Here is a 25,814-nt window from a genome sequence, read left to right as displayed (position 1 = left end):
GTAATCTTCTGAGCCATGAAGAATTTGTTATTTAACCTCACTGTTCTCAGGTTGACAAGTTTGTTTGTTTAATATAGCAGCATTTTAATCTTCTCTCTGGTTACAGAGAGATAGGAGTGCTACCCACTCTCTGCTCCTGCAAAAAAAATGTGGTACTATACTGCTACCAACCATTTGCAGAACAGATGTAAAAGGAGCTAGCTCCTTGGGCTTGCTTGGCCACTCTGGAAGATACCCATCCCAACCTGGTTTTACCACTACTTTCCTGACTCTTCCCACAGCTGTCAATGCCTGTACATAGTTCATTTACCTGTCAATATGCAATGACTCTTCTTCCATAGCTCACTGGGATAGAGAATTTCAAAGATTCAGAGAGACAGGGTCAGATTCAGGAAGTCAGTACAGCTTGTGTGTGTGAGAAGTAGTGTCTGACAACTTAAGTTTCCCAAACTTCAGCAAGGCCTTTGCCAAGGTTCCTTGTAGCAGGCTAGTCAGAAGGTTAGACCACATGGGATCCAGGCAAAATAGGTTCTGGATTCATAACTGGTTCAGTGGCACAAAACAGAGGGTGCTAGATAGGGATTATTTCTCAAACTGGAGGCTTGCATCTAGTGCTGTGCCAGAGGGACCTTTGATGTTTAAAATTTATTTTTAAAAAATTGGATAGAAGGCATTGCTAAGTTTGCAGATGATACAATACTAAAATAAGTGACGTTTGTAGATAGACTAGAATATTATGAAATCTTGATAAGTCAGGTATGTGGGCTGAGGTTTGGCAGATGGATTTCAATCCAGATAAATGAGAGGTATTGCATTTTGGAAGATCAAACCAGAGTAGGGCTCATAGAGTGAATAATTGGACCCTGAAAAGTTTATGGAACAGAGGAACCTAGGAATGCAAATGCCTGTTTCATTGAAAGTGGCATCACAGATAGGGTGGTGAAGATGATGTTTAGCATGCTGGCCTTAAGTCAGGGCACTAAGTATACCATTTGAGAAGTTATGATGTAGCAATAAGACATTGGTGAGGACGCAGTGGAGAACTGTGTACAGGCTTGGTCACTTTATTATAGGAAAGATTTATTAAGCTAGAAAGAGGGCAGGACAGGTCTGACAGGATGTTTGCTGGACTTAGAGTTACAAGGAGAGGTTGCGCAGACTAGAACTTTATTCTCTGGCATGTCGGAGACTAAGGGGTGACCTGAGAGAGATACAAGAAAATGAAGGGCATAGACAGGGTAAAAATATGTCCTTTTTCCCCCAGGGAAGGCTTGCTAAAAACAAGAGGGGATAGATTAAAGATTGGAGGCAAGAGAATTAAAAAGGACATTGGGGCAGCTTCTTCTAAAAAAGGACGGTCCATATTTGGAACAAGCTGCAGAATTAGTGGTTGAGGCAGGCACAATAAGCAACATTTGAAAGCCAGCTAGATAAGTCTATGGATAGGAGGGTTTTAGAAGGTTTTGGGCCTAGCATGCTGAGTGACACAGTGTGACATGGACAAGCTGGGCAAAGGACCTGCATCCATACTGTATGATCGTGACCCTCACAAAAAGTTTTCCCTCCTCTCCTTCACCTGAAATGGGATGGAGGACTTCTTACTCAGAAGCAGCTCCAGGGAAAGCTGCTCTCAGCATCCACCCTGTTAGTCCCTCGGAATCTTTTACATTTCTCCAAGATCTCTACTCCAATGAGTTTCAGTTCATTGTTTCTTCATACGTTAATCCTTCACCCTGAATTAGCCTGCAAACTTTTTTCCATACTACTTCCAAAGCAAGCACATCCATTCTTATATGCAAAGTAAAAGATACTTCTCAATATGGTGTCACCAGCCAGTCCGTGTAAAGCTGCAACAAAATTTCCCTACTAGAAGACCACGTATCTTTTGCAAGAAAGATCAATATTCCATTCACCTCAGAATCAGGTTTAATATCACCAGCACGTTGTGAAATTTGTTAACTTTGCAGCAGCAGTACAATGCAATATATGTTAAAAAATTACTGCAAGAATCTATACATAAATTAAGATTAGTACAAAAAACAGAAATTTACAAAAAGGAGTAGTGAGGTAGTGTTCATGGATTCAATGTCTATTTAGAAATCAGATGGCAGAGGGGAAGAAGCTGTTCATGAATCACTGAGTGTGCACTATCAGGCTTCTGCAGCTCCCTTCTGACGGTAACAATGAGAAGAGGGCAGGTCCTGGGTAGTGGGGGTCTTTGATGATGGAAGCTGTTTTGCTGAGACACTGCTCCTTGAAGGTGTCTTGGATACTACAGATGCTAGCACCCATGATGGAGCTGACTAATTTTACAACTCTCTGCAGCTTACTACGGCCCTGTGCAGCAGCGCCCCCCTACTTCCCCCCACCCCGTACCAGAAGGTGATGCAGCCAGTCAGATTGCTCTCCACGGTACATCTGCAGAAGTTTTTAAGTGTTTTTGGTGACAAACCAAATCTCCTCAAACTCCTAATGAAATATAGCGACAGTCTTGCCTTCTTTACAGCTGTATCGATATGTTGGAACTAGGTTAAATCCTCAGGGATCTTGACACCCAGGATTTTGAAATTGCTCACTCTCTACACTTCTGATCCCTCTATGAGGATTGGTTTGTGTTCTATTGTCTTACCTATGTACTGCAACATCTTGTGATTTGCCTTTTCCCCAACTTCCTTCCCACACTATATGTTCCACTTGTCAACTTCTCATTCTCTCATTTTGTCCATAACTCTTTGCAGCTTCGGTCACAATCACTACTCCACCTATCTCTTTTGCTCCAGAGCACACAGTTCCCTTCATCCAAGTCAGAAACACTGAACGTAAATAGCAAGGCCTGAAGCACTGATCCCCTTAGTGTCCCTCATGCTTTTGGTCTGCCAATCCAAACATAAGCCATTGATTTATTAACCACACCCTTATCCCGACCAATATATTATACGCTCTCCCCCACAACCTTGTGCAGAAACCCTTCAAGTGGATTCTTCCTAAAACCCAAATACCCACATCTACAAATTAACTTTACATCTAGTTATATCTCAAAGAAATCTAGTGGGTTTAGTACTGAGCACAGGAGTGGGGAGTTATGTTGAAATTGCAGAAGACATTGCTAAGGCTTAATATGCAGTTTTGGTCACCTACCTATAGGAAAGATATCAATAAGATTAAAAGAGTACGGAGGAAATTTACAAGGATAATACCAGTACGTGGGAACCTGACTTATTGGGAGAGGTTGAATAGATTCGGACTGCATTCCCTGGAGCGCAGGAGAATGAACAGAGATTTGATAGGGGTAGCCAAAATTATGAGGATTATAGATAGGGTAAATGCAAGCATGCGTTTTCCACCGGGGTTGGGTGAAACTAGAACTAGAGGTCATAGGTAAAAGGTGAAATGTTTATGAGGACCGGTGGGGGGGGGGGTTCTCACTCAGAGGGTGGTGAGAGTGTGGAAAGGGCTGCCAACAGAAGTGGTGAATGTGAGTTTGATCTCAACACTTAACAGAAGTTTGGATAAGTACATGGATGGGAGGGGTATAGAGAGTTATGGTCCAGGTATGGGTCGATGAGACTAGGCAAAGTATCAGTCTGGCATGATCTAGGTGTTTCTATGCTGCAGGTCTCTATGACTGTCTCCTTGGTAGAATTTAATCTGTATTCCTAACATTGAATTTATTCTAAACAAAAACAAAAAACAAGTGTTTGAGGTACAGCTCATTCAGACACTTAAATAAACCATTTCTTTCCTTTGTCAGATGCAATGCATAGATAGCAAGTTCAGCATTCCACGCTTGTATTCCTTTCCTAACCGCTGGTGTTCTCACATAATCATTTACCTGGCAGAGTGACTTTATTCCAGTGAACATAATATTAAGTATGCTCTAATAATCTGAACAGGGCCACACAAAAGGCTATTTATTTAATATCACACTGCTCCTCCCAAGTGTCTTTCTGCAAGCATACATCACGATTGCCAAAGGCGATCCTGTTTAGAATCTGCAGTGATGTGCAATAGAGCTGCAGTGTGCCAAAAATGCCTTTAAACCTCACTCCACAGATTAGGTGCATAATACATAAAGCCAGCACAGAAAGAATCACTTCAGAAGGATTACACTGAAGGTCGAGCTTGTTTCCAATCGCTCTCATCTTCGGTTGTCCGTCAAAATCCGATGACAATGTCCACTCCTTTAATGGTGAGATCTTTGATGACTATACAGTCCTATCCTGGACCCGCAAGCTCTTTTACAGGTGGGACATGTATATGTAGTAGTGATGGCAACCATGGCTGCATTTCTCCTGGCTCTCTTCTGCTGTCTTCTGGTTGTTCTTTCCATCTCCAGAATATGAACCCCATCCCCACACAGTTGTCGCCAAGTGGTACGGTCAGCAGCAACATCCTCCAGGTCCTCGGGTCTGATCTTGCACTTCCTTAAAGCCTTCTTCATCTGATCCTTATAGCGCTTCTTCGGCCTTCCAGTTGAACGTCCACCATGATGTAGCTGGCCATATAACACTCTGCAGGGTAGCCAACATGGGGGCATCCTTATCACTTGCCCCAGCCACTGCAGCTGACAATGGGTGATCATGGCCTCGATACTCCTACAGCTGGTCTTTACAAGTATTCCAGTGTGAAGCACCCACTCACGTCAGGTAATTCCCAGGATGCGCTATAGGCAGCTAATGTGGAAGCGCTCCAAGGACTTGATGTGACGGCTGTAGGTTACCCAAGCTTCACAGCTATAAAGGAGGGTGGTGACACAGACCGCTTGGTATACGGCGACCTTTGTGGAGGGACGGAGACTCCTGTTCTGAAAGACTCTACGCCGAAGTCTCTCAAAAGCAGCTGATGTCTGTTTAATGTGGCTCTGGATGTCGTTGTTAATGCCACTATCCTCAGAGAGAATGCTCCCCAGATATTTGAAAGATGGCACTACTGACAGCTTTTCATCACCAACAGTGAAGGCAGGTAGAGGGGGTGTGACACTGCTACTCCATTGGCAAACCACTTCTGTCTTGGTGATATTGACAGTCAGCCCCATCCTGCTGTACGTTCTCACCACCACAGCAAGGACAGTCTGAAGATCCTCCTGAGTATGGGCCACAAGAGCACAGTCATCTGCATACTGCAGGTCCAGGACCCGCTCTCTAAGGAGTTTGGTGGTTGCGTGGAGCCTCCTGATGTCAAAGAGGATGCCATCTAATCTGACATCCACTGCCACACTGCTGCTGTCTTCAATCTCATTGTGGAGAAGCTAGCTAACACATAAGAGGAAGACGTTAAAGACCACTGGCGCTAGCACACACCCCTGCCTCACCCCTGTGTGTACAAGAAAGGGCTTGGACTCTTGTCCTCTTATGGTCACCCAAGCAGTCATCCCATCGTGGAACTGGCGGACGATGTTAACAAATTTATTGAGACAGCCAAACCTAAGGAGGACATCCCATAACAGCTCTCTTTGCACAGTGTCGAATGCTTTGGAGAGGTCGACAAAGGCCATAAACAGGTCCTGATGTTGCTCCCAGCACTTTTTCTGAAGCTGCCGGGCTGTGAAGATCATGTCGATCGTGCTCCTATTCTTCCTAAATCCACACTGCGATTCAGGCAGCATTGACTCCGTGATGTTGCTAATGAATCTCTGAAGCATCACCTTAGCCAGGACCTTCCCAGAAACAGAAAGGAGTGATATGCCCCTACTATTTCTGCAGATGGCCTTGTCACCCTTGTTCTTATAAATGACAACGATGTTTGCATTTCTCCATTGCTGTGGGATGTTCTCATCAGTCCAGGCCTTGGTGATGTACTGGTAGAGGGTGCGCATACATATGTACCCTCCGTTCTTCAGTAACTCAGCAGGGGTATTGTCAGTGCCAGGGGACTTGTTGTTCTTAAGGGAATGGACAGCTGCTAGAACCTCCTGGAAAGTTGGTGGTAGACAGAGGTCGTGGATAGGAGGAAGTGCAGGCAGTTTGTCCAGGATGGTGAGGTCTGCGTCAGTCCTGATTAAAATGCTCAGCCCACCTCAGCAGAATGGTATTCTGATTCTTCAGAAGTGTTAGACCATCTGCTGCTTTCAGGGGAGTAACACATCGATTGATTGGGCCGTAAATGGTTTTGACAACATTGTAAAAATTATGCAAGTCATTATTATCGGCAAAGGACTGGATTTCATGTGCCTTTTCAGTCCACCACTCATTTTGTATGGCTCGTATTGCCTTTTACACTTTCCTCCAAGCTGCCTGCCAATGCTGCCTGATGCTGGTGGATGACAGGTTGTCTAAAGTTGCCCGGTGTGCTTTGTGCATGTCCTTCAGCAAATTGTGGATGGTGTCTGAGTTATCGTCAAACCAGTCTTAGTAGTTCCTGCTCTTATGGCCGATGGATTGGGTGTGGGTGTGAGTATTTGCTCACAGGGTGTGTTGTTTCCGATACGCTAGTTCAAAACCACACATTCATGTTAATCTTGCAGAGCAGCAAGAAAATCGCACGGATTTATTTTATTTTATTTAGAGAAATAGCAACAAGTCCATACCCAAATTACACCTGTATGACCAATTAACATCTTTTGAATGTGGGAGTAAAATGGAACACTCAGAGGAAATCCACGCGGTCATGGGAGAATGCAAAAAGCACCTAAAGATGGTGGTGGGAATTGAACTAGGATGGCTGGCACTGTAATAGTGTTAAACTAACCACTGGGCCTCCGTGCCACCTCAATACTACAGCGTCACTCTGACAAGAAGAATTTTATTACAGAAAGGGAGTTGTGGTGATTTGGAACAGAACGGCAGTGGAAGGTAGCAGAGTCAGAAAGGAATTGGTTTAAATTATTGACAATGAAGAAAACTGCATGACCAAGAAAAGGGAGTGGAATTCAGCAGATGACACAAAGAACAATGATCAAATGGCCTCCAGCTAGCTTCCTGCAGCAATCAACTGGCACAGACAGGCACAAAGATATCTTCGGCGTGGCAGTCTGAAAGTGAAGTCCAAAGGTCTTCTGGCTTTATATCAAGTAGGTTCCTCAAAGCACTGCAGTTGGCTGCAGTTACCCCAGTAACCAAGTTAATGAATTATTACAATGTAGTTTGTTGGATCTTGCTGCATTTTTGTTTTTAATACAGTGACTATGCTTATGTTATTTCATTGGATATTCCAACATGCTTTCCAGCCGGAGATCAGTTCAGATTGGCACCAACATCTCCTCCACAGTCTCCATCAACACAGGTGCTCCACAGATGCTCTCTGCTCTACTCGCTTTACACTTATGACTGCGTGGCTAAGCACAACTCCAAAGCCATATTCAAGTTTGCTGATGTCACCATTGCTGTTGGATGAATCAAATGCGGTGACGGGATCAACAAAGAGGAGGGAGATTGAAAATCTGGCTTAATGTTGCCACAAGATCTTACTCAATGTCAACAAGACCAAGAAGCTGATTTATTGACTTCAGGAGGAGGAAAGCAGGGATCCGTGAGCCAGTTCTCATCAGGGGATCAACGGTGGAGAGGGTCAGCAACTTTAAATTCCTCGGCATTATCACTTCAGAGCATCCGTCCTGGGCCCAGCATGTAAATGCATGGACGAAGAAAGCATGATGGTGCCTCTACGTCCTTTGGCGTTTACTTCCTTAGAAGATTCGGCGTGACATCTAAAACTGACAAACCTAAATGGATGCGTGGTGGAGAATATATTGATTGAATAACAGTCCGGTATGGAATCACCACTGGCCTTGAACGGAAAAATCCTACAAAAAGTAGATGACGCAGAACAGTGCTTCACATGTAAAGGCTTCCCCATCCGTGAGCACATGTACACAGAGGCGGTCACAGGAAAACAGCATCCATCACCAGGGACCCCCACCACCCACGCCATGCTCTCTTCTTGCTGCTGCCATCAGGAAGGTGGTACAGGAGCCTCAGGACTCGCAGTACTAGGAAAAGTTACTACCCCTCAACCATCATGCTCTTGAACCAAAGGGAATAACTTCACTTGCCCTATCATGGAAATGTTCCCACAACCTATGGACTCAACTTTCAAGGACCCTTCATCTTATGTTCTCAACATCTATTGCTTATTTATCTATAATTATTATTTTTTTCTTTTTGTATTTGCACAGCTTGTCATCTTTTGCACGCTGGTTATAAGCCTGGTTGGTGGCATCTCTCATTGATTCTATTATGGTTATTGGATTTACTGAGTATGCCTGTAAGAAAATTAACTCAAGGTTATACATGGTGACATACATGCTCCTTGAAAATAAATTTACTTTGAACAAGCTCCTCATAGTATTTAAGTAGCACTGCAAACACTGTACCACAATATTCTCTTGATCAACTGCCAGGATTAATGTAATAATGGCATTGCTCTCTCTCAGCTCTACAGCAAGCATCAAGACCCCAAATCGCACTCAATCATTGCTATGTAAAGACCACATCACTGATGTCCTCAGTAGCAGACTCCTGGAAAAAGACCCTCTACTCTGAGCTCAATCATAGCAAAGAAAATACTTCAAAGATTTTCTTTTTCGAGATGATTCTGACAACCACCTCCAAAAAGGTAAAAGTGTAAGGAGGAGAAGATGGTGGCACGACAGCAGTGCACGCGGCTTCTCCGGTGATGAATATCTGTAATCTGTCAAGTAGGGGACCGTGCACAATTCTGATTTGATGGAGACGGATGTGAGACTACAGAGGAACATCTGGAAAACTTCTGAAATGCCCACTTCGCTGCCGCTGCTACTGTGTGGTAACCGGAATCTCCGGAGCAGAAGGCCCGGAATCCTCAGCTTTGCTTGCTTCAGCGGCCAGGGCGAGGTTGAAGGCGCTCGGGAGGCTGTATCGGAGGGGTTGGTCGGAGGCTCGAAGTTTTCGGACGGATGGACTCAGTGTCGGCTGTGGTCGGCTGCTTCCAAGGCATCGGCAAGTTGACGGTGCCTGAAAGTTTATGGCAGGGAGTTTCTCCCTTTTGCCGCCTGCTATCGGGGACTCGGGGACTTTGAGACTAATTTTACCGTGCCAATGGTTTGTTCTTCATCAAATTACGGTATTGTTTTGCACTGCTGTAACTATATGTTATAATTATGTGGTTCTGTCAGTGTTAGTCTTTGGTTTGTCCTGTTTTCTGTGATATCACTCCGGAGAAACATTGTATCATTTCTTAATGCATGTATGCATTTCTAAATGACAATAAAGGAGTAATGAGTGTTCTCATAATCTAATATTCATCAACATGCCCCCCCCCAAAAAAACCAAAATCCTGAGACTTCTTGGTCTCAGGACACTGAAAGTAGAGAAGTATAGAAAATGAGTGTAGGAAACCTTCAGTCTCTTCAAAACAGCACACAGAAACTCAAAATAATTGTAAGGAAGAATGGTCTGGGCCTGAAGTGTCAACTATGTATTCATTTCCATAGATGCTGTCTGATCTGATGAGTTCCTCCAGTATGTGTATTGCTTTGGAATACAGCATATGCAAACAAGTGAACCAACCTCAATCCCTTTCCCAGGCACAAAGCTCACACTGAGGCTTGAGGTGCACACGGTCCATAGATCATCTCACTTGCCAGACTCCAGAGCAGTCGCTCAATTCCAAGCTCAGCCCTACGCACAGACTACCAGGTGGGCAGAGGAAAATTTACAAGGATATGTTTGAAGCCTCCTTGAGTCAATGCACCGACTCCTTGGGATCTCTGGCCCTTGGCCACTTTGTGGAAAAGAAATACTTAGAACATAAAACAGAGAACACCACATGCCCTTTGGCCCATGATGTTGTGCCAACTATATAATCTACTCTAAAATCAATCTAACACTTTCTTCTTAAATAGCCCTCCATTTTTTATGACCCATGTGACTATCTAATTTTGGACAAGCAGCATCAGTCACAGAGTTCAGAAAATCAGGCAGCAAGTCACTTGAGATGCCAAGGGACTGTCTGAGAAGAGAGAAATGCATCCGAAACCTCCCTCCCTCTACAATTAGATCCTTTCCTTAACTTCCTCATCAAAAGACCAGAGTCAGTGGATCAGAAATAACATTCCTCTCCACTGACAATCAACATTGGCGCACCTTAAGGATGGGTGCTTCGCCCACTGCTCTACACTTCATTCATGACTAAAGGGCTAGGCACGGTTCAAGCACCATCTATAAATTTGCTGATGACAACAGTTTTTGGCAGTATCTTAGATGGTGACGAGGAGGCGTACAAGAATGAGATAAATCAGCTGGTTGAGTGGTGTCATACCAACAACCTTCCATTCAACACCACTAAGGCCAAGGAATTGATTGTGGACTTCAGGAAGGGGAAGTCAAGAGAACACTCACCAGTGCTCAGCAATTGAAAGAATGAGCAGATTCAAATTGCTGGGTGTCAACTTCTCTGAAGATATATCGGAGCCAATAATTTGATGCAATTTCAAAAGGCAGCCAGCGGCTATATTTCATTAAGAGTTTGACGAGATTTGGCACGTCAGCGAAGACTTCAGCCAAATTTCTACAGATGCACAGTGGTGAGCATTCTAACTGGTTGAATCAGAACCTCGCATGGAGGGGCCACTGCACAGGATCGGCAAAAGCTGCAGAGGGTTGCAAATTCAGCCAGCTCCATCATGGGCACCAGCCTCCCTAGCATCAAGGATGTGCCTCAAAAGGGCGACAACCATCATTAAGTACCCTCATCACCTAACACATGCTCTCCTCTTAATACTGCCAGAGGGAAGGTACAGAATCCTGAAGAGATACTCGCAACATTTTAGACCATAAGATATAGGAGCAGAATTAGACCATTTGGCCTATTAAGTCTGCTCTGCCATTTCATCATGGCTGATCCATTTCCCCTCTCAGCCCTAACCTCCTGCCTTCTCCCTGTATCCCACCATGCCCATACCTATCAAGAATCTATCAACTTCTGCCCTAAAAATACATGAAGACTTGGCCTCCCCAGCTGCCTACTGCAATGCATTCCACAGATTCACCACCTCTGTTCTAAAAGGATGCTCCTCTATTCTGAGGCTGTGTCCTCTGGTCTTAGACTCTCCCACTATAGCAAACATCTTGCCCACATTCACCCTAAAAAGGCCTTTCACCATTTGATGTTTCAATTAGGTCACCCCTCATTCTTCTGAATTATAGTGAATCCAGGCCCAGAGCCATCAAACGCTCTTCATATAACAAGCAGTTCAATTTTAGGAACAGCTTCTTTCCCTCCATTCTGAATGGTCAATGAACCCATGAACACTACCTTAGTATTTTATCCTCTCATTTTGCACTATTTATTAATTAATTTATATATATACTTATTATAATTCTCCATTTTTATTACTATGTATTGCAATGTACTGCTGCCACAAACCAACAAATTTCACGATTTACGTCAGTGATTTAAAACCTGATTCTTATTCCGATTCTGAAACAATCAAGCATAGAGTGTCCAATTAGGATCACACTAAGACGTTTCTAAACCATCATGAACTGCATTAACTTTATCCTCAGTAAGTGTGTTTGCCCTACAAGTTACCTACTGGTAGATCTGCCCTGGATCCACTTCCCCAAAATGAAATAACATGAAATTCTGTCAATTGAATTCTTAAGGGATTTAATCCACCTAACATAGGGCAAGCAACCAAATGCAATGGAGCACAGATATGACATTACACTATTTTGTAGCTGATGAAGATCTGGCTAATATAGAAGATTTTAATAAAGTACATTTCAAAATAAGTGATTTATAGAATTCAACATTCATTCCATTCTGCCGATAGGTAGGAATTATTTTGAGAGCTTTGAAATTATAGACAAACTTTATTACTAATGCATTTGGGGGATAAAAGCTTTGACTTGCACTAATAAGCAACCCCCATATGTTATGCAAAAACTCAATGACATACCTCCTCCTTTCATACCTTATAAAACAGTGAAATCTGATTCCTGGCAGACTGACCACTACTTTGCTGAGGTTGGCAACAACTCACAGACACTTCCCTTCACTTAAGTCATGAATAGGACCCTACTAAATAGTATTAAGCCATTGTCTCCTGCAGCATCATCTACTTCATTGCCTCTGGAGATCTCCCATCCACTGCGACCAACCCTGGTTTTCATACCACACAATGTTCATTTCTACCTCCTACCCAGGATCCACAAAACTGACTGTTGTGGTAGGTCCATTGTTTCTGTAAGGTCCCGACTCACTGAACTCTTGTCCGCATACCTGGCTTGCTGAATTCCTCCAGTATTTTTTGTGTGCAACTCAGAACCTGAACTTGCAGATCAAAGACAAATGAAAATATAAAAAATAAATAGTGGTTCTTTCTGTAATATGTAGGTGGCTTTCTGTTTTAGACTTCTGCAAAATGGGAGTGGGAAGCACTTCAATGAATATCTTGCTTCCTTCAATAGGCTTCCAAAAGCCTGCGGCGAATTACATTTCCGGACAACAGTGCAACTCAGCCTTTACCTCGAACCTTAAGCAAGAATTCAATGGGTCAGCTTTTCCACCACTCCCACGGCTGAACTTTCATTCAACGTAGCTACTAAAAAGTCAATATAGCAGCCTAATGCCGCACCTCAACAGAATTACATAGGATAGGAGCACTAATCTTAAAGGAGTGATCAATCCTTAACTTTGTAAGAGAAAGACAGAAAGTCCATTTCTGGGTGGAAAATAACATCACATAGTTGCAAGAAATTTGTCAAGTTTATTCTCCCCCATTGTATCGTTTTTTTTTGCAATATAACTACGGTCTTACACACTTCACGACACCAAGCATGTCTGGGAGAGGAAAATGAAGAAGTCCTGCAACACACACAACAATCTGGAGAGATGGTATGCTCTACCTGCAAACTTGTGCTTTGATCAGAGAAGGGAGAGCTGAAGAAAGTGGTGACGATGCTCATGACTGTTTCAGTCACGTATCTCTCCAGGACATTGTCAGCATGCTTCCGGTCTGTGGTATTGTTGCACACCTGAAAGACAAGAAGATTCTGGTCTGTTGTATCTGGATGTCAGCTTCTTACTAAGACTGCCACATCTTGTATTCATAATTAAAAGAAAGAATTTGCAATTTGGAAAGGTCGAGGCATTTATTTGGGAAAGTTGACTGAGGGCAGGGAGGAAGTGCTTGGTGGGTAGTGTTTGTTTGAGATCAGACTGATAACAGCTCTGAAACAATTTCTTCAACTCAAGTCAGGCATCAAGCATACGTTTAGAAAAAAAGCCATCTCTAACTCTATTTTATTCACTCCACACTTCCAGTAGTTATCCCAGATTCTAACACTCACTTTGGGCAATTTACAATAACCAATTAATTTATCAATCCACATGTCTTTAGGGTGTAGGAGGAAACCAGAGCACCTGATGGAGACCCACATGATCATAGGGAGAATATGCAAACTCAACACCAGGTAGCCTTAGAGGTCTGTAATGAACCCAGTTCACTGGAACTTCAAAGCAGTGGTTTGTGGCACAGTGATGCAGTGGATAGTATGACTGCTCTACAGCACTATCCTTTCAGTTTGGGGTTCGATTCCCGCTGCCATCTGTAAGAAGTTTATCCAATCTCCCTGCGACTTTTTGTTCCCTCCGGGTGCCCCAGCTTCCTCCCACATTACAAGGATGTACAGTTTGGGTTAGTGAGTTGTGGGCAGGTTATGTTGGTGATGGAAACGTGGTGACACATGCAGGCTGCCCAGCGCAAATCGTGTTGATTTGATTTGACAGAAACAACACATTTTGCTGTACGGTTCGATGTAGATGTGTCAAATAAAGCTAATTTTTAAATCTCTAATTCAATTATTGTGTCACTGTGCCACCTATTTAAACCTTTTCAGAATACAAACTGTTTTTGCCTTTTATAACATCAATCAGTTCAGTTCTTATGATCAGTAAAACAATCTTCACTTTCAGTTATGCTAACTATCAATATACACAACCCATCTGAATTACTTAGTTTCTTTATTAAATTCAAAATGTTCCTCCTACAAAAATTTGGATGCTTTTAATTAAAATTTGTGCTCATTAGTCTATAATTTTCCAGGCACTGAGCAGAAGGAAAAAAGCCATTGGACGCTGACAGGTTAGCAGAAATAGGAAGGAAAAAGATGAGCAGTTTCAAGCTCCTGGACATCAACATTGTAAGAGGATTCATCCTGGCCCAACACATCGAGGCAATCAGGAAGAAGGCACACCAGAGGTTGTACTTCATTAGGAGTTCGAGTAGATTTAGTACATCACTGAAGTCTCTTGCAAATTTCTATAGATTCACAGTGGAGAGCATCCTAACTGGTTGCATTGAAGCCTAGAATAGATGCTCTGATGCCTAGAATCGCTGAAGGCTTGTAAAGGGTTGTAGACTCAGCCAGTTCAAAACCAACCCCAACATCAATGACATCCTTAAAAAGCAGGTGCTGAAGGGGGCAACATCCATCACCAAGGACTCATACCATCTAGGACATGACCTTTTCTCATTACTACCAACATGGAGGTGGTACCAGAGCCTGAAGACACACACTCAACGGTTTAGAAAATAATCTGTCCTCTCTACCATTAGACGCTGGACAGTCCAGAACACTACCCTATTACTGTCCCCCCCAACTATTTATTTTCTAATTTATATTAATTCTACATCTTTGCATTGTAATGCTGCTGTAAAGCAAGACATTTTATCTCATTTCAGGCGGGGTTAGTAATCCTGATTCCAATTCTATTTTTATTTCTAGAGAATTCCTTTTGCAGTAACTGCACATCAGCTGTGAAGTAAACGTTAAAAGGAGCTGTTAGTGACATCTAATGCTTGCTGGCACCTTCCTGGAGATCGAGGAGCTAACAATGCTGATTAAGAGAATTAATAAATCTACACAGATCTGGAAATCAGAGCCCAAGAGTAACCTGAGAAATAGATGTTAAAGTTACTTAGTAACAGTGATAAGCTCCCTGGAAGACATCCTCGAAGCAACTTAGCAACAAGGAGGAGATGTCTAGAAAATGGGCACAAAGTCCCTTGTCCGCCTCCTCACTGTGTGCGATCTCCAATGGGCACCAACTACAATTGTCAGGAGTGAGGGATTTGGAACAGCCAATGGTTTCTTAAACAGTGCTGGAATGCCAGGCTCCAAGCACAGCACAACATCATGACAGCCCAATATAAACAAACATGAAAGCACAAAAATAGGAGCATCAGTAGGCCACTCAGCCCCTCAAACCTATCCTGATAATATGATTGTAGGTGATTGACCCTAAACCTCATCTCATTTTCTTTGCCACCTCCCATAGCCCTCAATTCGCTGAGATTTTTTTAAAAAATCTACTTCCTCTTTAAATGTTTCAATAATATGACCTCCACAACTTTCAGAGTTCCAGGGTTTCACCACCACCTAGGAGAATGTGTTCCTAGACATCCTAGTTTTAAATGGTTAGCCCAAAATCTAGTAACTGTGTCCAATGGATCGAGATTTTGCCACTTGTGGAAACATCTCAACATTGACACTGTTGAGCTTCAGACCAACTCAAATGGTTGGCACTTTAATTTTAAATGCACCTTGAAGATAGGATACCGACAAAAGCTGAGTGTAATGGCTCCTAGAAATTCAGGATCCACAATAATACAGGTACAATTCTGTACCCATGTGCTCCTAGACCAGAAATCCATAGATCTGGGCCAACAGCGAGGTCTGAAGCCCTGAGCCCGAAAACCTCTACGTGTCTGCTGGGGAAAATTGAAGGCCAAATGTCTGTGAGCCTGAGTCCGCTGAAGGCTGGAGGCCAAAGATGGCCTATCTTGGGATTGCAGAACTGTGTACGTACTTGGATGGGTGGGTGGGAGGTAGGAAAGGGGCTGTTGTTCTCTTTGTTGTGTCCTGCGTTGCTCTGCTACGCACTGTGGCAATGCCAGGTTGGCACCAGAATGTGTGGTGCCACTTGCAGGCTCACCCCAGCGTATCCTTCAGTGTTTTAGTTGTTAATGCAAATGACACATTTCATTGTAAGTTTTGATGTACATATGATAACTAAATTTGAATCTTGAGGATATGGATGGTTTTAAAATCACATTTTGAGAAGTTGAAGTCAGTAAGAATGAAAAGCTGAAATTGGTGAGGGTATCATGAAGCTGTTAAGATGGTCATCAACACCATTTGGTCCACCAATATCATTCATTTTTAAGAATGCCTGCTCTAGTAGGAGAAACCATTAACAGTCAAGAATAAACTACATAACCTATGCTTAACAGAACTAGGTTTGTGCTGTTTACATCCAGTCCATGAGTGGCAAGAGGAAGGGCTAATATCAGACTCCTGCCTCACAGCAATGAGCTAAATTTTGACTGAATCAATCAAGTCATTCACATGCATTATGCAGAAAATAAGCACAGGCATCATCAAGGACGACTATGGACTGGTCCTTTTATACAACTACCACGCTAGAAACAGCTTCAGGCTTAATCAAACATGCTTCCAAATTCACACAATAACTAGCACAGGAGAGCACTTGAAGCTTCACAGATTTAAAAAAAAACAGAAGGAATTTGCAAGAGTAACAGCGTCATGAACATATTGCCATCTCTTTGCTTAGTTAAAATCATAGTAAAGGAGGAAGTTAGTATAGGATTTGGATATTTCCTGTCCTGACGAAGGGTCTCGGCCTGAAATGTCGACTGCACCTCTTCCTAGAGATGCTGCCTGGCCTGCTGCGTTCACCAGCAACTTTTATGTGTGTTGCTTGGATCTTTCCTCTGTTGCTTTTAGGTGATGCAGTTTGGGGTATTTGAAGAAAAAATGATGGAAGCTAGACAGATACGAGGTAGAAATAAAGGGCTTGTTACGTGGCAGGATACATGGACAAAAGTGACTCACATACAACACACATCGAGATAGAAAGGACAACATAAATACTCAGCAGGTAGTACAGCACCTATTGAGAGAGAAGGTCAGTGGTCATTCCACATTATCTCCAATTCTCTCTTCAGATTCTGCCTGCCCTGCTGAGTACCTCAGCATTTTCTGTTTGGGTTTTAAGATTCCCAGCAACTGGGGTTTCCTCCTTTGGCATCAACAATTTACATAATTCAGCTTGGCAAAACAACTAGACTCCATGTTATATATTGTTGCAATGTTGAATCCAATACAGGACTTCCAGATCATCCATTGAGACACCATGCCTACCATGAGTACTTCTGGACACTTAACACCCTATTCAAGTGCATAAGTGCATTCTTGTATGAGGAAAAAATGGGAGTTGAGTTGTTGTAATAGCCAATGAGGAGACATTAATTTGTTATTACATCAAGGGTGGACAACATTAAAGCAAATATATCAGTCCAAGCACTGGCTAAAGAGTAATTATATGTCTCCCTCACTTGCAGCATCAAAAGGGATTGATTCCACTCAACCAGGGTCAATCATTCTAAATGGCTCCCAGCATGATGCCTACTAGGATAGGAGTTAACTGATTCTCCAACAGGATACATGTGCCTGTTGTTGAAAAGCTACCAATATCACAGGAAGCAGCAAGGTTTGTTGAAATATTTATCTCTACCGCAAATAGCGGGAAGTGTCATGTCAAAGAGAACAGACTTAATATTAAATGTGCTTGATAAGTGTGGCTGAAGATGACAATTCAACCCCTCCCCCCACCCCACTCTTCACCAACCACACGTAGGTATCATATTCTACAGTCTATACAGAATGCTCTCAAGGTGGCTCTCATATTGAGCAACTATTGTATCACTGTCAATTGATAAAGCCACCCAGGGATCAAGAAAAGGTAATTTCCCAAAATATTAGGACACACACATAGAATGCTGGAGGAACTCAGCAGGCCAGGCAGCATCTATAGAAATAAAGAGTACAGTTGGCGTTTCAAAAGGTCAACTGTACTTTTTTCCATAAATGCTGCCTGGCCTGCTGAGTTCCTCCAGCATTTTGGGTGTGTTACTCGGATTTCCCACATCTGCAGATTTTCATGTTTGTGATTGGATGCTAAATGCTGCCTGTGCTTCCTTATCATGCAAACAGGTTAAACATTTTAAAGCCCTTCTGGCATCTGCAAAGAGAAGGATTTCATTAATCAGTTTATTGTGGTGATGCAATGAAATTTTGTGTTTCCAATTTAGCTGCAAGTGTTATGAGCTGAAGAAACACAATTCTGCTCAACTCTTCAATGAACTGAGACATAAATCTGGATAAGATGGAGTTATTGCTGGCTATTAGGACCCGCAGATTGAGAAACACAAAGTACAGCCACCTGATCATCTCCTGTTCCCAAGGGACAAGTCACTCAAAACATGGGGCACACAATTCATGCAGTCTCCAAAGGCAAGCACGGACACTTACCCTACAAATGTCCACAAGAAAGTTCTCAAAAAGCTTCCACATATGATTGCTGGTATAAATCTCCTTCATCTCCACCTCTGTGTCCACATAGCAGTGATTGAGAAAGTTAATGTAAGCAATTTTCACCTAGGAAAAGAAACAAATTATTGGCACATGCTATCTCAGAGTATACTGTACAGAGAGCTCTGGGGAAAGAGGGTTTGAAAATTGACATCAAATTGCTCAGGTTTATAAATAAGTTGGTGGGATACAAAATGGATGCTTCCAGATCTGCAGAGAAAGGTCTCAAGCTAGTTGACACAGCACAATCAGTTATTGCACCCAATATCTTTGACATAAAATAGTGGTGTTTGAAAGCTTAAGAACTTTGATTGCAGTAGGAAGATGGCTGGAATATTATTTCACAATAAAGCACAACAGTTCCTATCAGTGCAACACACACACAATGCTGGAGAGACTCGGCAGGTCAGGCAGCATCTATGGAGAGGAACAAATGGTTGACATTTTGGGCCAAGATTCTTCATCAGGGCTGGAAAGGAAGGGGGAGAAATTCCAGAATAAAGTGATGGGGAGGGGGGAGGGAAAGCAGTTCAAGCTAGGAGGTGAGAGGCGAAGCCAGGTGGGTGGGAAAGGCGAAGGTCTGGAGAAGGAGGAATCTGATAGGAGAGTGGCCTATAGGAGAAAGTGAAGGAGGAGAGGCACAAGGGGGAGGTGATAGGCAGGTGAGGAGAAGAGAAGAGGTAAGAGTGTGGCCAGAATAGGGAATAGAAGAAGAGGGAAGGTGAGGGGGGGGGGGGAAAGGAGTGAGAAAGAAATAGCAGACATTGGAGAAATCAAAGTTCATGCCATCAGATTGCAGGCTACCCAAATGGAATATGAGGTTTTTACTCCTCATATTACTGTCTCATCGTGGTAGTAGAGGCCATGGACTGACATGTCAGAATGGAAAAAATACAAATCTACAGCACATTACAGGCTCAGCCTACAATGTTGTGCCGACCATGCAACATACTCCAGAAGCTGCCTAGAATTTTCCTACCACATAGCCCTCAATTTTCCTCAGCTCCATGTACCTATCCAATAGTCTTAAAAGACCCTATTGTATCTGCCTCTACCACCATCACTGGCAGTGCATTCTACACACCCACTACTCTGTGCGTGAGAATGGGGATGGGAATTAAAATGCTTGGCCACTGGGTAATCCTGCTCTTTGCTGATGGAGAGGCAGTGTTCGAAGGTTCCTATCAATACCTATATAGTTTATCAATAACCTGTTAAAGGAATTTTTCACCCAACCAGAATACCCTTTCAGTAATGAGCAGATGGGCCTGGCATACCATCTGCATCAGGAATGGTCGCTTCTAAGAATGCAACCTTTAAAGTGTTATCCATCAGCAAAAAATATCAATATTCTATTCTGACCAAAAATGTTTTACTCCTTTTACCAAGTCATCAGAAGCAGCAATTGAAGCAAACATAGTTGTTTGAAAAAGTTACTCTTAAAGAAAACTTTGCTTCTTCTGCCAGTCACATTCCCTCTGTCACTGTATTTACAAGCATCATGTATTCAAAGAATAAACTAATTATTGTACTTCTGTCACACTAAAATGAAAACAATATTAACATTTTTAATCAATGGACTTCTCACCCCCACCCCCGTCATGCAAATCAGCTAATTTTCAGAGTAACCGTGGAGGCTTCTCAAACAGGGGTGACTTCATTTGAAGCAGACATGACCATCACTTCCACATCTCCAGCCTATAATAGATGTTAGGAGCATGAATAAAGAGAATTCAGATCATTCTTAGTCAGCGTTGGTGCCACACAATCCTATCAACTTGTGTGGTCTGCAAACTGAATATTAAGAGTAGCAGATCAAATCCAAAAATCTGTAAAATATAGATTAGAAGAACAGGAGAGGCACAATTGGGTGAATTGGCAGCATTAAATAGCCCCTAATGTCAGTGGATGGTAGGAGAATTGGGGTAGAGTTAATGAGAAGCTGAGAGAAAGTAAATTGCAGGGAAATAAATGCAAGATGCTGGAGTAGATTTGAGTGCCAGTGCAGACCCAGTGAGCTGAATTAGAAATCAGCATGAAAAGTTAGACAATATTAGACAGGAGTGGATCAAGTAAATTAGGATTACACAATTCCTTATATCAAAGGTCATTTATCATATATTGAACCAACACCAGAGGGCTGAGAACCCTGGACGGTCAACTTACCTCAGGTATGCAGTCCTCATGGGTTGACACTCTGACAATGTCATCCAATGGTAAAAGAGAGTTGCATTTTATCTCTGTGTAGACATTTTTGCCCTCGGTGCAGACTGCCAGCAGCTCCACCAAGTGGATGTGGTACATGAGGGGACTGTTCTCGTCCATCCGGTCCCGCTCAGACCGCATCATTTGTACCAAAGTCTGGAAGGAAGCTCGGTCGTTGTAGAAAATCAGAACATCTTCACCAGCATTCACCAGCTGCCAACAAACAAAGGTTCCAAAACAGTTCAGCAATATGATTGCATTGGAAAATGATGAACACTAACAAAATTGGACAACAGACCACAAAAATTGACTACTTGACTAAACTGGTGAAATGAACGTCTCTTCCGCTTTCACGGCCGTTAGACCATAACATATAGGAGCAGAATGAGGTCATTTGGCCCATCGAGTCTGCTGTGCCATTTCATCATGGCTGATCCATTTCTCACTCAGTTCCAATCTTTTTCCTCCTCCCCATATCCCTTCATGCCCTGACTGATCAAGAATCTATCAACCTCTGCCTCAAATATACATAAAGACTGCCTCCAAAGCTACCTGTGGCAATGAATTCCACAGATTCACCACTCTCTGGCTGAAGAAATTCCTCCTCATCTCTGTTTTAAAACGGGCACCCTTTTATTCTGAGGCCGTGTCCTCTGGTCTTAGACTACCCCACCATAGGAAACATCCTCTCCACATCCACTCTATAGAGGACTTTCGACATTTGATAGGTTCCAATGAGATCCCCGCCTCATTCTTCTGAATTCCAGTGTGTACAGCCCCAGAGCCATCAAACGCTCATAAGATGAGCTCTTAAATCCCAGAATCATTTTCGTGAACCTGCTTTGAAAACCCTCTCCGGTGTCAGCACATCCTTTCTTAGATAAGGGACCCAAAACTGTTCACAGTACTCCAAGTGAGGCCTCAGTGCCTTCTAAAGCCTCAACATTACATCCTTGCTTTTATTTTCTAGTCCTCTCGAAATGAATGCCAACATTACGCAGTACTTCTCCTCAGTCCTTGGAGGTTGCAATTGGTTAGAGTAACTTTAGCTGCACTTCGTGACTGTTGCATCCTGCTTGAAAGTGGCCCGTGCTGACATCCAGTGGACAGGTTGTACCAGTCACCGGCTGCAAGATATTTATCTCAAGACATTTGAATGAGCAGTTAACCAAAACATTTTCTTCAAATATAGTAAGAATGTCATTGTTTTAACATATTTTCTCTCGCTTACTCGCTTCTGAAGCCACATTTCATTAGTTGCTGAGAAAAGATAGGAACTGAAGCTGCTCCAAACAGCAGCCTATTGAGGACATGCAGCAACTTCCTTGCTAAGAGGACCAGGGCTTGCACCTCAGGGGAGAAAAGAGCTCCATGTACAGAGTGCACTCGGTATTTTGTAAAGAGCATAGGAAGCCATTCAGCCCTTCACGCCAGTTCCCTGAAAGATGTATTCGTCTCCACATTCTGCTCTTTCCAGGCAGACGACTCCCTCCTCAACAACCCCCTCCACCAAATCACCACTTCCAGTTCCCTGTTAATAAATTATTACTGAAACACCCCATAATCTTGTCAGGTAGTGTGTTTGGTTCATAGCAATTTGTTGCACTATAAAACAGTCCCATCATCCACTCTGAACCTTCCCCCTGATTCATTTACCAATTATTGCAAATCTTTCCTTGCTCAAACTCCCTCCCATTTTGTGTCTTTCACCACACATTTGTGTCCTTGCTAATCTGCCTTTTCCTACCAAAGACTGCGCAATTGTGTTTTGGACAGAAACTTCCCTCATATACCTTGCTGACCCCTTTATTAGGCAACATGCATTCCTTGAGACTTGATTGACAGGGCTGAGGAGTCTGTGGGGTTAATGACCGCACTGATAAGTCATAGACCTGTTGCGTTTACCTCAGTATCCATCGTGGACCACATACCTCAGCCATGACCATGTCCTGGCACTTCTTGATAAACTTCCCTTCTGCCTTCACAATGGTCTGAAGGAACTTGAGGTACTGGACATTGCGGCCATGTGTCTCGATACAGTGCACAAAGTGCTGCACCACTCGCTCGTTGATCTCACTGCACAGCTGGAAATTGTTCATGAAGATGTGTTGCATGGTGACAGCCTCCAAAATCTGAAACAGCAAGCCGCCAATTAGGGATTCATACTACTAAATAGCAGAAGAACTTGGTGCCAAACCCCGCAGTCCAACCGTACCTCCAATCATTACTCCCAGAGTGCTTGGAGCAGCACTGACAGTAACTTGAATTACATTATAGTTGGCACGGTTAGTAGGTTTACCGATGATACCAAGATTTTCAGGACATGAATAGCAAAAGTTTAGAGGGATATGGAGCAAATGCAGGTAAATGGGCCAACTCAGGCAAGCAACTTAGTTGGCAGAGACAAGTTGGGGCACGAGCTCCAAGCCAGCACACAGCAAGCGTCCACAGAAGGGTCACCAGGTATGTAGTAACCAACCAATGTGCATGAGGAATCAAGACCCTCTTTCAGCAGTGCCTATACATTGATTTTGCATCTTTCCAAGGGGGCTGTTTAGGCCTGAATTTAACACCTTTCCTACAGTATACAACTTACTCTAGAGTGTCAACTTGGACTTGGGCAAAAGCAGCAGCGCCACAAATACTCATTGTTTCAAGAATTTACACAGTGCTTTACACTGACAGCTAAAACCGTCGTTCACAACTGTGCCCATTTCTCACTTCCCTTCTTCAATTGTTGAGGTTGAATTCAATCAGAATACAGTGCAATTGAGCATTCTCATCAATGACCGGTTATTGTGAAAGGCAGACGGAAGCCCGAAAACTGGGGGGACAATGTTGAATTGGGTGCCTTACCTCAATTAAAGATCTTTGATCACGGTTCATTTCAGTCACAACATCAGTTTTGATTAGGGGTTACTCAACCAACTACAATTCATCCATTTAGGAAAATCAATGGGACTTTGATCAGTCCCTCAGGGAAATCATTATGATAGATATTTACCATCTTCTACTGACAAACAGAATGTTACATTAAAATGCTTGTGTACCTTTACCTTTTCTATGACCTAACTACTGAATAGCCTCTCAGATACCCCTTTCCAGGGCTGCACTGAGATTCAGGCCATTGGTCCTTCCCCGAATCATCCACGTTAAATTTCTTATTTAAAAGATGTCAGTGACCAGAATTGGATCAGATTTAATATCACTGGTATCTGTCATGAAGTTTGCTGTTTTGCAGCAACAATACGCACTGATCATGCTGTTCTTAATACCTTCTTAACTTTGCTGTTTGTGGCTCAGGCATTAGTGCATGCATCCAGACCTTATTCTAGATCTATCTCCTCCCATTCTATTCCCGTCTTTCAATATCCATTCCTTTGATAAAACAGGATTCATTGAGGTGGATGGTGAAACCGGAGGGATATGATGGATAGATTTTCCAGCTGGTGTCTATAGTTGACTGCATAATCCGATACAATCCACAGCTGTCCCAACATTCCACAGAAGTTAAAATGGAAAATCTTTTAAATGGATTTGAATGATGTAGAGTGACAGTTCTACATAAACAGGATTAACTAAGGGCAGAAAGATGAAGAAATCTGCAGATGCTGGAAATCCCACATATACATACACACAGACACACACACACACAAAATGCGAGAGGAGCTCAGCTGGCCAACTAGTATCTATAGTGAAGAGTAAACAGTCGACATTTCAGGCTGTAATCCTTCAACAGGGCTGGGGGGAGAAAAGATAAAAAGCTAGAGGAAGAAGGTGGGGCAAGGGGAGGAGGTAGTACAAGGTGGCAGGTGATAGGTGAAGTTGGGAGAGGGGAAGGGATGAAGAGCTGGGAAGTTGATTGGTGAAAGGGATAAAGGGCTGAAAGGGAAACTGATAAGAGGGTAGAAGACTATGGAAGAAAGGGAAGGAGGAGGAGGTGACAGGCAGGGTAAGGAGTTAAAGTGCGAAAGGGAAACAAGAATGGAAATGATGAAGGTGGGCCTGTTCCCCCTCTCACCTCAACTCCCATTTACTGAACTATTTACTCTTTTCCACAGATGCTGCCTGGCCTGCTGAGTTCCTCCAGCATTTTGTGTGTTGCTTTCACTAAGGGTAGTTAACAGGAAAAAGGAAATCAAATAAATTTCTTTTTTTTTTTAATTTTATTTTTATTTGGATAAGGAGTTCACAATTATCATGTACTTTTTTCACACATATAACCTTTTCCATTTTTTTATATGTATAAAACTACAATTATTTATACATTCTCAAGTACACATTGAGATGATATAAAAGCAAAATAAACATTTAAATAGATAATTATGTACTGTGGTAAATCTAACCTATTAGGCTAAGTAATGAAATTAGTTGTTAAGAAAAATGGTAATAATAGTTTCCATACAACCCTTCTGGACCATTTCCACTGGTCCAAAATGTTGCATACAAACCTATGTACCAACCATTGTAGGTGTTTATATCCCAATTTGTTCGTGCTTGTTCCTGCCCGCAGACATAATTATCCAATACCTATGTACTTATTTATTTAATTTTTTCATTTTTTTTATCCCTTTCCCAAATCTTTCCCTTTACTTGTGTTAATTCTCTATTTTCCAAAAAAAAACAACAAACATTTAGACTAGGGGTGCTTACGTTAGCAATATTACTGTGTTGATGAGAAGAGCAATATAAATCATTAGGAGAGTCATCTAAAGTCTGCTCGCATTGGGGTTATATATTCAATCCATTTATTCCAGATTTGATAAAATGTTTCTTTTTGAGTTCTCAGGGAGTAGGTCAACTTTTCCATTTTAAATATTTCCAAGATAATTTCGTACCAATCTTCTAATGTAGGTGGTATTGGATTTAGCCATTTTCTAGTGATTGATTTCTTACTTGCCGCTAAGAGGGCCTGCAGCAACTTTATATCTTCCTTCTGTTCAAGGAACAATACATGCCCCAAATAGAGCGTCTCAAAGTTCAGAGGTATCTGGGACCCAAGTACCTTAACTAATGTTCTATGAATACCTTCCCAAAATAGACTTAGTTTAGGGCAATCCCAGAAAATATGAAAATGATTTGCCTCCTTGGAGCCGCACCTTCTCCAACACATCACATTTGTATCTTTATATTTATCCTGATATGGGGTCTTGAAGTATCCTATAATGTTTTTCCAACAATGTTCTCTCCAAGTCAAAGAATTAGTCGAGGACCATTGAAAGCTGCAGATTT

At 42.6% G+C, this 25,814-nt stretch overlaps 1 protein-coding gene across 9 annotated transcripts in view; it reads right to left on the bottom strand.

Moving 5' to 3' along the window:
- LOC134356755 (inositol 1,4,5-trisphosphate receptor type 1) overlaps nucleotides 1-25,814 on the bottom strand; it is a 552,079-nt gene that overhangs the window by 287,557 nt on the left and 238,708 nt on the right. For all 9 annotated transcript variants that reach the window (XM_063067855.1, XM_063067853.1, XM_063067854.1 and 6 more), the window contains exons 31-34: nucleotides 22,514-22,714; nucleotides 20,544-20,795; nucleotides 18,318-18,443; nucleotides 12,828-12,956 (exon numbers count right to left, since the gene is read on the bottom strand). In XM_063067855.1, coding sequence (XP_062923925.1) covers nucleotides 12,828-12,956; nucleotides 18,318-18,443; nucleotides 20,544-20,795; nucleotides 22,514-22,714 — 708 coding nt within the window. The remainder of the gene's footprint in view (nucleotides 1-12,827; nucleotides 12,957-18,317; nucleotides 18,444-20,543; nucleotides 20,796-22,513; nucleotides 22,715-25,814) is intronic.

The sequence above is a fragment of the Mobula hypostoma genome, chromosome 15, assembly GCF_963921235.1.
Source record: "Mobula hypostoma chromosome 15, sMobHyp1.1, whole genome shotgun sequence".
In the NCBI taxonomy this organism is placed as follows: domain Eukaryota; kingdom Metazoa; phylum Chordata; class Chondrichthyes; order Myliobatiformes; family Myliobatidae; genus Mobula; species Mobula hypostoma.
Note: the sequence above shows the minus strand (reverse complement) of the source record. Positions and strands in the feature narration are given on the sequence as shown.